Source organism: Triturus cristatus, chromosome 7 (assembly GCF_964204655.1).
Source record: "Triturus cristatus chromosome 7, aTriCri1.1, whole genome shotgun sequence".
In the NCBI taxonomy this organism is placed as follows: domain Eukaryota; kingdom Metazoa; phylum Chordata; class Amphibia; order Caudata; family Salamandridae; genus Triturus; species Triturus cristatus.
In genome coordinates this window covers 787007751-787020647 of record NC_140590.1, presented here as the reverse complement: position 1 = coordinate 787020647, position 12897 = coordinate 787007751, and the positions used below count along the sequence as shown (strand labels likewise).

The following is a 12897-nucleotide window of genomic DNA, read 5'->3' as shown; positions in this document are numbered from 1 at the left end:
GGCAGCCTGAATTTTGTATTGAGTATGAGCGAGTCATAAGCTGCTCTCTAAATTGTGTTTATATATATATATATCTACACATGTGGCTGTGCTCCTCTACTCTTTCTTTCTTGTACCAGTGTGTGGCTGTAGTGGTCTTTAACCATCTTCTTTGCTGCCATGCATTCAGGTCAGACTGACAATTCTCTTTTCCCTTCTCCAGCTGCAGGGAACAGTTCTTCAATATGTGAAAACATTAATTGAGGTGATGCCGAAAATTTGCCGCTTGCCAAGACACGAGTATGGCTCTCCGGGTGAGTGTACAGGAGACTGTACAATTGCACAACTAAGGAGCAGGAAAACTCCTAGAGGATTGTAGTATTGGTTTATAACCATGAAAGTTAAAAGGCGCTAAAAAAAACTCAAGAGGAGTCCCGGTGCAATTATAGAATGTTTATTTGTAATAAGGCTGGAGTGAAGGTCTAAATGCTCAGGAAATGTTTTCGGGGAGTTAGAAATATCCGGTTTAGATACAAAAGGGAAGAAGCAAAATTTAAATAATATTGTTGGTGGTAAACATAAAACCCTAGGAAGGATTTTGCTAGCTATTGACCTTGATTAAAATGTCCTAAAATATCATCTAACATGTCATATAATGACTACATAAGACTATAGAAGACGTAACAGGATCATTTTTATACTCTAGTAGAACTACTTTTAAACAAAATAAAGATCCTACTTACTGTAGGTCTAGTCATTCCTTTCTTTGTTAAACAATCAATATGACATTTTAATAACTGTTTTAGGAACTAGAATATGGATGTAGACCAATGCAGAGTCATGTTGTGGGGAAATATATATTCTCACAAGCATTTTATAAGCAAAGTGATTGATACTGTTCCAGTTACTATGGGAGTGAGTGAGTGAGTGAGCGAGCTACTACAACATTCAAACAAAGGCATCTTGATCTTAGGGTTTAGCAGATGGAGATAATGGAAGACCTAACCCTAAAATTAGCTCACCTGCCAAACTTAGCAAAAAGCTTTGCAAAATATTCCATCGTCTGGAAATCTGTCAAAGTGTGAGAAGTCGATTGTTCCAGAGCCACAGAATAATGACAATAAAAAACCCTGCCACCGAGGCATGCAAGCCTGACATGGGAGACAATGACATGGTCAAAGAGCTTAAACCAAGAGAGCATGAGTATACATGTAACTAGATCCGTCTCAGGATGCATTTCGGTCCAGGCCCCAAAAAAGGCTTGATGGTCTAAAGTTAATGCCTTAAAGCGAGTGTGCGCTACCACGGAAATCTAGTGTTGCTTGAGAATAGGCTCAGAAAAAACGTTGATTTTACTGAGATAGGAAACTGACCAGACTACCATGTTCTGAATGGGGCAACTTTTCAATATTGTTAGAGGATTGTCCCAGATACCAGATGTTTTTTGTTTTGTTCAGCGTGAACTCAACCTGAAGGTATCAGAGCACTTTACATGAGCACCAGTTGCATTACAGATGGACACATTCCTTTTTAGTTAGACAGGGGAGGTTACGTGATTTGCGCAGGATGTTGAGCGTCCCTGTCAAGACCCGAACCTGGTTTCCCAGCTTCGAGGTCGACCACTGTAGCTGTTTAGCCACATCCTCCCTTTTGATGAGATACATGTTTTGTTCCTCCGACAATGGAGCCTGCAAGTGCTGAGATGCCATTGATGAGGGAGGGTATCAGCAGCATCAGGGCCGGACTGGCTACCAGGCGTTTTGGTGTGTTGCCAAGCTGGCGGCTGATTTCGTTGATGGGGACCTGCAGGTGCTTAAAACCATTTGATTTGCTTTGTTTATTTAGAAGCACACGCAGGTCCCCATCAACGAAATCAGCCCCCAGCTTGACAGCACACCAAAACGCCCAGTAGCCAGTCTGGCCCTGGGCAGCATGACTCACTCGAGGCTTCACCCCTCATAAGCCCCTCTTCTCACTCAACAATGTTAGTAATAGCATAATATACTCTTGTATCTGCATACATAGTAAGTATACAATCAATAAAAAGATGTTCGTTAAAATTGTTAACATCGAACTGAGGTGAACATTCTTAATGAGAAAGGAAATGATCAGTGACTGCTTGAAAGAGAGTGTGCATGTGTACAAGCCTAGGATCATCAGTTTCCTGACTGAGTGTACCTGCATTAGTGTAGGATTGTAGACAGTATGAGTGAGTGCGCATGAATTTGCTCATCTTCCGGCACAGATTCTATGAGTGAGGGAGAGTGAGTTTGTGTTTTTGTAGAATTGCATATTGTCTGAGTGTTTGGGAGTGTATACTGCTGCATAATTCAAGTTTCAAGAGTGAATATTGAAATGACTGCGCGTATGTTGGATCACACTAACATGACTGTATACCTGTGGAATCACAGGGTGTATAACTGAATGCAGCTTCTTCTATTTGCGCCAGTGGTATGTTGCATGGATGAGTATGCAGAAACCTGCCCTTGTGAATGTTGGCTCTAGATGCATGTGGCATACTCACTCAGCCCCTCTTTTAAGACTTGGTGCAGCACAATAGGACTTTCTATGACCTGTGAGATTGTCAGAGTTGGAAATGTCTGTGGTGGCTAAAGTTGGAAAAGTCTATGGGGGCTCACGTCATGTTCTGTGACCTGCCCACCTCTCATGATCTTACTTTTAGCATCTGTTTGAAGTGTCACCTCTCACGTTTGCTAGAATGATGTAAGGTTTGACAATTTCTAGTATCTCTTCTTACTTTTGCTCTCCATCCCAGGATGGTTTTGGTTGAGGTGGTCTGTAGTATCTCTTTTCATGTTCTCTTTTCTGTCTTCCTTGAATGGCCTAACTCAAGGCACCTCTAATTGTCTCCTCTTACATTCTCTCTCCAGTCCTATTCAGGTGGTTTAGAATCTTTTAGTTTCTTCTTCAGATATTTTACCCTGGTCTGGGCTGTATCAGGCTGGAGTTCTTCTCTCGGGTTCTCCTACGCCCTTCCTCCACCCCACCCCAGTATAGTTTAAAACAATCTGTTGCTTCTTTCATGTCCCCATTTAATAGCCTGACTAGTGGTAGTCTGTAATCTCTCTGCTGTCAGGGGTGGTTGGTTGCTTCAGTCTGTAAAGGCTGTTTCTTCTCACTGCCTCTGTCTTGTCTCTCAGTTTATGATTGGCTATGTAGTCTATTGTGTTTCCTTTCTCTCACCTCCTCTGCCTTGTCTCTGAGTTATGACTGATTTTTGTAGTATGTTATATTTCCTTCCTCTCACCTCCTATGTCTGTTTATTAATGTTTGCTTCATCTTGCCTCTTCTGTCTTGTCTCCCTCGTATGGTTGGTTGTTGATGTCTGTTCTGCTTTGTCTCACATACTTTATCTGTTGGCTCCACAGGTATCCTGGAGTTTTTCCATCACCAGCTGAAGGATATTATAGAATATGCAGAGCTGAAGACAGATGTGTTTCAGAGTCTGAGGGAAGTGGGGAATGCTATCCTCTTCTGCCTCCTCATTGAGCAAGCGCTGGTAAGAAAAATCTCTTAAGTCCTCTCACAGAACATGCACTGAGCAACAACTCACGTGTGCCCACATCATTCAGGATGCAGCCCTTGTCCTGTGTTGTCAAATAGCTGCTGTAGTTATGTGATCCTCATGTCATTGTCTACTAGCAAAGGAGGTGCAGCCATCCACACCTCTTATAGGACAGGGATGATGCACCTGCTGTACTATCGGCTTGGTGGATTTGTCCTCTTGTCACCTTGAAGACAATGCAACGTCCAGCCATTGTCATGTTTTGTCACCTCAGCTGGGGTGTTTCTTACGATCGCTATGTTAGTTACTTGTGAACTTTCAAACCGGGTCTGGGCTCTTCCAGAGGCTAACATTTTTTTAACTTCTTCAGCCCACAATTAGAAGCATTATTGAACTGAAGGCAAGTTCAGTCGCAAAGTGATCATATTTGAGATCAACACAATGTTGCACAGTTTAACCAAAGGCACAGGCCACATTTTGAGTCACTTTGAGTAAAAGGCCATCAGAAAGTAATGATCATACTTGCATATAACACAAAGTTATATTTAAGATGGTTCACACGGACTTTCTGTTAAAATAAAACGTTCAGTGGAATGCATGCATTCTTCTTATCAATCACAAATCGAGGATGTCACAATATGCTGAAATGGGAGCAGTGCAATTTCTGAAAAAGAAACCTACAACACAGCTTCCTCAAGAATGGCCCTGAGAATGTGGAACTCCCTGCTCCCTGAAATCAAACTGAACCCTTCAACTACATCATTCAAAAAAGAAGTTAAGATGCTTTTGATTAACACATTTCTACCCTAGAACCCATTCTCTCTTATAGCAGGTTACTGAGATGACGCAGTGTCTACACATATGGTTTTTACATTCCTGCTGTGTCCTTGTTAGGTCGAGCATTCGAGACCTCTTGTATATACTTCAGTATATACTTATATGTGTATGTACTTTGTGGGCTCTGGATATAAGCCTAGGACTTGTCTGCTTCCGCTTAGGGACTTTTTTTCTGTTCAACTGCCTCTATTTGACTGTCTTGATAGAACCCAAGCAGAAGAGGTCAGTAAAATACCAGAATTGCTTTCTGCTGAGGAACTTTCTTTTTTTGGCAACTGCCTCTATATAACTTTCTTGATAGAAAACGACCAGCAGAAGTTAGTAAAATACCAGAATCACTTTAGCATTCTCTAGATTCCAGTCCATAGACATTGTCTTCCATGAGCCCCCGTAGACAATATGTTTTTCAAATCTTGCATTTTCCATGATACGACCACCGAAGGCCCTGATTTTATATTAAAAACAGAGCTTTGGACTATGCAATTTCCCACTGAAAGGCAATATTTCTCTCCATGTCTTCCCATACCTGGCTTGTCACGCAGTTTGGTGCTTACTTTCCCTCCATGTTAAAGAACAGTAGATGTTTCAGCACTCAGGCTAATGTGCTGCATAGCTAAATACATATAAGGTCCCAAAGGCTAGACCGATTGCATTGCAAAGGCTCGTTTTTTAATTTACTGGCCGTCTTTTGATTTATACCTTGCACTGTAAGCACATATGTTTGTTGGTTGTTCTACCTGTTTCTTTTTTTGCCTAAACATATGTAAAGCGCTCTGATACCCTGTAGGGTCAAGTTTGCGCTATATAAAACATTAAAAATAAATAAGTTACATTTGAAATTGACCCAATTACACTGAATACTTCTTAATTGTTTGTCATAGTTGCACGTGAACCGTGAAGTCCATGCAATGGTTTACATACTACTAGATGCCAGTAATTATCTGCAAATGCAGAGAATTGGCTATGACGATGCAGCGTAGATCAGCACCAACGTTACATTGGAAGGTAGCCAGTGCTTAATTTGAGCTGGTGGTTGCCCGTGGGACCCACTGACACTCATCTTTGGGAACCAACACTTAGTTTTTGTCATCTCACAAACTAGAAAGAAGGAGAAATTAAAGGGAGAAGGAGTGTCTAGTAGTCAATGAAAATGGCATCAGGTGGACTCCATGCCACGCACTCTTGTTATTCAGTGAGTTGACATGTAATATCGCCAGAAGGGGGCTTCCATGCAAAGCTATGGGCACAGCACTCATTCTTTTACAAACTAAGCACGGAAAGTAGCAGACTCGCATGTCGCAGCGCAACGTTTTTATTCCATAAGTACAAGTTGTAGAGCCCAGGGTGCTCTCAATCACTACACAGAAGTAGCTCTGTGGGATAATGAGTATTAGAATTGATTGGAAAAGCTGTGCCACTTAAGCTCTTCCTTTTATGTGACTTGTCTTGTGACTTTCCCTTGTGGAGGAGCCTGTGGTTCTCCATGACTTATCCATTCGACAGTAGACCCTCAGCTGTACTACCATGTGGGTACAACCAAAATGTACCCTCACAGAGCACATGGGGGAGGAGTGGCTGTCGTACCACCTCCTCATTTATCAGGCTTGTTGCAGTGGTCATAATCAGTAGGGGTCCGTGGAGGGAGTTCAGTGGGGCGGGGGAGGGGCAGAGTGGGGAAATGTAAACACCGGAATATGGATGAACGGAGGTAAGTACACATTTAAATAAATAAAACGAATTCCTTTGCGCGCGCTGCATCGCAAAATGCGATGCAGCGCGCACAACGAAATTCGTTTTATTTATTTAAATGTGTACTTACCTCCGTTCATCCATATTCCGGTGTTTACATTTCCCCACTATGCCCCTCCCCCACCCCGCCTCACTGCCCCACTGAACTCCCTCCACGGACCGCTACTGGTCATACTGTCTTCTCAGCTGGTTAATGCATGAAGTTCTCAAGTGAATGATAGGCCCGTGATGTGTTGCCTTGCTTTTCCTGCAGGAAGTGATAGAGCATCTAATGCAGGGCTCACTCCTTGTGTAGTCTGTAGATTGCCACTCATGTTAAGTGCTGATTTTTATAGAATTGCTGTCCAGACTCTTATTGTGTGACAGAACCCTCAAGCAGACTCCTTTCTTCTCCCCACATAGTCGCAGGAAGAAGTCTGTGATCTGCTGCATGCCGCTCCTTTCCAGAACATTTTACCAAGAGTCTATATCAAAGGTAAGACTTCCTGTCATTGCTGGCTGCGTTTATGCTAGCTAGTCCTTCCACTTTCACTCTCCATTCCTACTCCTCTGTACAGAGTACCATATGTACTAGAATGATTCTGCAGATTTTGAAGTAATCGTGGACAACAGGCATTTGGAAAAATACAGTCGACGAGCCCCCTCCCCAAAAGAGTGTCATGCTAATGCACACAAACTTTACACAAATTGATAAAATCCTTGGATCATCAGACCTCCCATATGCCAGGGCACAGGCCAGAAAGTGCACTTCTCACCTCAAATGCTTTGCTATGACTTCATACAAGTAGCACACTCTGTCAGCCATTACCTTGTTAAGAAACATTGCTATTGTTATTCTTTAAGGCACACTAATGGCCGCTTCTGTCAATCCAGCAAAGCAAGATTATACCTTTCAACTAACAGCATTCTAGAGGTAAACAAAAGTCACGTAAATGAACACTCCTCTGCACTTCTGTATAACGTCAGCAGGGTATGGCATGCACAACATGAAATAAACAAATTTGGTATTTGGTTACAGTTTCACATACTACATGCCAAGTGAAAAAAGACAGGGTTTAGACAATGCATGGTGCTTCTTTTCCTAAAGAAGTTGTATCATTTGTCAAGCCTAATAAACAGGAAATAAAAGACAGGTTTAATTCTCTGCTTGTCATTCAGCTCCTAATCCGAGCAACGTAACCACATAGCCAAGCGGAGTTCATCAGTGATACTTTGATACACTGAAATTTTCCCTTACCGTAGGAGTTTGGCAGATGAGGGGCTTCTACCAAAAAGCAGTGGGTTCCCCATCAGCGAAGCCAATGGTTTGCCTCATCCATTTAAAGATGAACAAGGCATCAAAATTCCCCTGGTGGTGCCTCAGCTTGCTCTGCTGGCAGAAATACATACATTGACAGCTATGGGGCTGAGTCAGTTGATTCTATTTAAGTTTTCCCAAGTTCTGCTTTTAGTTTTTCTGCACGATTGGAGGAAGCACTTTAGAGAAAAACAATCCTTGCCATGTTGGCGGACAGTCATCTGATGGGAAGCAGTGCTTAATTTGAGCCGGTGGTTTCTTTTGTTGACGGCACTTAATTGTCAACACCGGCACTTATGACAGCTGCCACATGGTGGCGCTATTTGCATAATTCAGAGATGCACAGAACAGCAATTGTTTATTAAGTATACATTAAAAAACAACTAATACCTTCCGCCCACGCCCTTTTTTAAAGGCTTTTGGTGGCAATGGGTGGTAGCAGCTGTGGAGGCCTCCTGACGAGGGCCCTTGCACCTATTTTATTACAAATTAAGCACTGATGAAAAGAGAGAGGTGATGTTCTCCACCGGGCTGGTAACCTGGCAGACATTCTAACCCATCGTTTTTCACCCAGTGTGCCACTTTGGATAGAGGGCCTGATTTAGAGTTGTTGGATGAAGTAAAGGCAGATATGGTGGTGGAAGACTTTACGTCCACCACCCTGCCTTCACCTCCCCTGCCAAATTTAGAGATGTCTGCAGGCCCCCAGATATATCTATATATTGGCATATACCACTGTCATGGTGGTTCCCTTCCATGTAGGAAAAGTTTGTCCGGGGGCTCTGTCAAACATGACAGCCAACCATCAAATGCTTCCCAAGTTTTTTTATTTTTATTTTTCAAAAATAAAATCCCAAAACAGTAGTTTGTTTTTGAAAAAATAAAAAGATGCCCCGCACATCATTAGAGTTTTCGCCCAAGGTGTGGGGGCATTTTTATTTTTATTTATTTTCACCTACACCTCACCTCCAGGATTTACCTGTTGATGGCAAACAATTTTTATAAAAGCCATCTGACTGTCCACTCTAAATAGGGAAAGCGGTCAGGGGGTTTTCCACCAAAGGCCTTATCTCCATCAGGCCATCAGTGGAAGTTTTACTCCAATGGAATACATTTTACTCCGCCTGCATAAAACGTACAGTCTGCCTGACTCAAAATCGGGAAGGTGGTCCTTGAGTTTGGAGGACAGAGTGCTTTGTCGCAATTGTGATTTTGTATGTAGTTTACTAAACTCTAAATTAGCCCCAGAGGCCCACCTAGTGCAAATCAGGATTGCCCATGCTCCCCATGGGAACATCCACTCAGAAACTTGGTCATCTCACCCAGTCACCCTGCAACTCACTGATTTTTATATGGTGAAACTTAAGAGCCACACCCCGCAAATCTCACTGATTGAGATACTCCCCTGGGATAAAAGACTAAATAAGTCACGGTAAGAGAAAAATAGGACTAACCATAGCAGACAGAAGGATATCTGTAGAAAATACATCAGGACGAGTAGCCCAAAGGCTGGCTAAAAGTTCAGGCAATGAATTTGCACAATCTAAAGCCTGAAACGTTTACATTTATATACATAAACCTGATGTTTTACAGAACCATTCTGAACAGCTCTTGGAGCAGTAAAAATCTGAAAGGCACCTTCTAGCTCAGGCAAGGGTTGACTACTGCAGTATTTGGATCATCTGAGATAGGCCTATTGAAGAGGAAGGGCAAGTTTACCCCATCATTTGTGCTCTGAGAGCAGCACAGGCTCTGATTGGCTCAAAACATGCTTTAAACGACCCTCTTAGTAAACTGTGCTCCATTCTATTATGAGCGGTTCACACTAATTCCCTTCAAATATATTATGCTGGCAGTCACTTCATCTTCCCATCACTTATCTCAAAAGCTTGCAACTTCTCAGTGCCTGTGATAGCTCCTGACACCTCTGACCACACCTTACTACTTCCTCAGTGTCTTAACTGGCTTCCCTACCTCTAATGCCCTCTCACAGCTACTCACTTCCTCTCATAGTCTGTCAAGGCTCCTCGCTGCTACAGTCCCTTCTTTTATGATTTTCCTCCTGTACGGTTCGTGCTTCGAATGTTAATGTTCATTGTTGACTGCATACCTGTCCACCGACCCTCCATCCCAAGTGGGTAGATTGTTAGACTCTAGGCCTTTAGCCGTGGTGCTCCTGTCCACAGATAGCCTATCTGTATAGACTGGTACCTCCTATATCCGTGTCTATTGTACTTATACCACAAAACCCACTGAGATGTAGCTGGTACGTGTTAGAGTTTTGGCCATAGTGCAACCATCTAGAAATTTACTGATCAGGAGCAGCAGTTAGTCCAGTAGGCCACATCCCATGGCGCTCCTGGCCACAGAACCTCTGGCAGAAGCAGGCTGTCAGTCAGTGAACAGTAGCTTGTTGGTGCTTGGGTCTGCAGACCCACTGAGTGCATAGAAGATTAGACAGTGTTATTTTGTGCATTGTTTGGTTTTTCTTCACCATTTTGCCTCTGATGTTTTGTGTAATTTGTGTTACTCTTGGCAGAAGGTGAACGTCTAGAGGTCCGGATGAAGCGTTTGGAAGCAAAATATGCCCCTTTGCACTTAGTTCCACTGATTGAGAGGTTGGGAACGCCACAGGTAAGAAATGAAGTGTGGGAGCTGGAAAGGGGTGTTGTCACGGCCCTACAATGACCCAAGATAGCAGATTAATCAGCCAGACTTGCATACAGTGCCTCCTCTCACATTCTGTCCTCTATAGCTAGATAGTTTGGGTTATGGCACTCTGTAGTGTATGTTCGTATGTTCCATCTTCTATCTTCCTTGAATGGTCTGGGTTGAGGCAGCCCTTATTGACTTTCATGCCAGTAGAATGGACAATAAAGTCATACTTCCTCCAGGCTGCCCGCCTTTAACCCTAGAATTGTGCACACTGGAAAATAAACATCAGAAGGGCTGCCTGCAACAAAGGTTTCTTCTTACTCTTTGCTGAGCAAGGTTACGTGTGGCCTTCTGTGACGCCGGGTAGCAGTAGACCTGAGATAGCTGGCAAACTACAGTATAGGCCAGAACATTATATCACCTAAACTCACGTGTTCTCAAACACCATGGTTGCAGAAATGCCATGGTTTCTCAAAGTTCTATGCAGTAAGGAGAATGTAACCAATGCCTGATTTGTAGGTTTTATTACATCACATTGACAAGTTGAGATAAGCTTAAGGAATTCACTCATTATCTGTGAAGGTGAAGTCAGTTTGTTTGTTAATACCTGAGCTCTATAAACTCACAAATATGTGTATATCTCTATCAGTGGAGGGAGGGAGGGAGGGAGGGATGGATGGATGGATGGATGGATGAAATTACATTAAGCCATGCCATACAATGTAACAGGAGTCCTATTGATGAAATGCAAACAATTTCATTGTAAGACCATGTTCTGCCATATTTACCAACTGTAAAAAGAATGTTATATTTGTTATCTTTTAAACCAGCGCAACCTCTTGAATTAGAGTGATAAATAATTTATAAGCGGCCACTATTTAAAAGTAATACAAAAGGACATTAAAATCAAATTTGCAATTATATGTTCATAATGATACCAAAAGAGTCAGCAAGATAAGAAGGGAGCCTTTAGAGTTTTCCCAAGTGGACAATAGATTACTAATTATTGATTGTATTTCCATTAATTATTTTCCAATACCACCCTTTCTATTAAAATGTAGTATACACTGGAATATATGTAATTGATGTATGAGACTACTGAAAACATTATCTCCATAATCATGTAGTACATTGGAGCCAAATGGAATAAGGTATATTTGAAACCCGTACTATATACAGGTTTTACATAATAATATACTCAATTTATCTGACTTGTCAGACTAGATATTTTTCACTTAAGATTACAAGAATGTAATGTTTAGTTTTGCATTAGTGATATTAGAGGCTTTTTGGAAGATCTAGGATGCATCCAGGGTCCAGCATCGCTCTGGTTGCTCTGCGAGAACATGTATCTGACCCTCCAATGACCATTCCTTCCGTTAAGGGATAGTTGAATATTCTAAAGTCCAGCAAAAAATACAGCAACTACCTCAAGTATGAGCTGTAAAGCATTTCCACAGATAGCATTATGTTTCAATGATGAGTTCCAGCTTTGGAGCCTCCAAAATATTCTTGAACTGCTATTATTCTGGATTTGATGTCTCCCTGACTCACTTCCTCTGCTCCATTTGCCAACACAGTGATTTTTACAAATCTCATTGGATGACCTGCCTTCTGTTTAGCTTTCAGAAATGCAAAAGTGAAATCAGGACGGATTTCCACCTCATACAGCTATTGACTTCCATTTGTTTGTTGTGTAAGACTCTGGCACTCAGAATTTTAGACACAAAAGGGACTCATTTGCAAGGAATTAACGCAGCGCAGTTCTGCAAACCATTTGGCAGCGCCGCGTTAATTCTGAAGCACAGGGATGCGTCATATCTACAACAATATGAGGGATCCCTTTGCTCTCCCCTGCGCTGGTGCACAATTTGCTGCCAAGCGCCGACGCAGGCACCCTTGCACCGTAGTGCAAGGGTGCCTGCGTTGAGAGGAATGATTGTTTATGTGCAGGAAGGTGTCCCTTCCTACACGTAAACAATCTGAAATGGCGTTTTGAAACTTCCATGCATGCTGCTTAATGCAGCACACATAGAAGTTGCAAAACATAATTTTTTTTAATGATTGTTTATGTGCAGGAAAGGACACCTTCCTGCACATAAACAATCACAAGAAGAGATTTCCTCGTTCTATGGGCCTCATGTACAAGGAACTAACACAGCGCGGTGCTGCAAGCCACTTGGCTGTGCCACGCTGTGTTAATTCCGAACCACAGGGATGCATCATATCTACAACGATATGACGGTTCCCTCTGCTCTCCCCTGTGCTGGTGCACAATTTGCTGCGATGTGCCGATGCAGGCACCCTTGCGCCATAGTGCAAGGGTGCCTGCGTTGAGGGGAATGATTGTTCATGTGCAGGGAGGTGTCCTTCCTACACATAAACACTTTTAAATGGTGTTTTGATACATTTATGTGTGCTGCTTCATGTAGCACACATAGAAGTTGCAAAACGTCATTTTTTTTAAGGATTGTTGATGTGCAGGAATGGACACCTTCCTGCACATAAACAATCACCAGAGGTGATTTCCTAGTTCTGTGTGTTGCAGAATGCAGCACGCCTAGAAAGAGGAAAAACACGAGGATTAATGAAAACATTTATCCTCGTTGCGCCTCCCTACACCTCCCCTGGGGAGGCATAGCATTCTGACGCATTTCCAGGTTTACAATTTCTCATAAATCTGGAAATGTGGTAGCCATGGGTGTTGCTTGGGAACACTCACAGCTACACCCATGGCACGCCCCTTTCACACAAAGTATTGCGTGTAAAGGGGCCATATTTACAAAGTCATGAAAAGCCATGCAGGGTGGCTTTTAGTGTTCTTGTAAATATAGGGCAGCAGGTTGCACCACCA

The 12897-nt window shown here is 42.6% G+C and overlaps 1 protein-coding gene across 2 annotated transcripts in view; it reads left to right on the top strand.

Annotated features, from left to right (window-relative positions):
• CYFIP2 (cytoplasmic FMR1 interacting protein 2) overlaps positions 1–12897 on the top strand; it is a 172505-nt gene that overhangs the window by 127763 nt on the left and 31845 nt on the right. For both annotated transcript variants that reach the window (XM_085617604.1, XM_085617605.1), the window contains exons 25-28: positions 203–293; positions 3369–3499; positions 6494–6566; positions 9928–10022. In XM_085617604.1, the coding sequence (XP_085473730.1) occupies positions 203–293; positions 3369–3499; positions 6494–6566; positions 9928–10022 (390 nt within the window). The remainder of the gene's footprint in view (positions 1–202; positions 294–3368; positions 3500–6493; positions 6567–9927; positions 10023–12897) is intronic.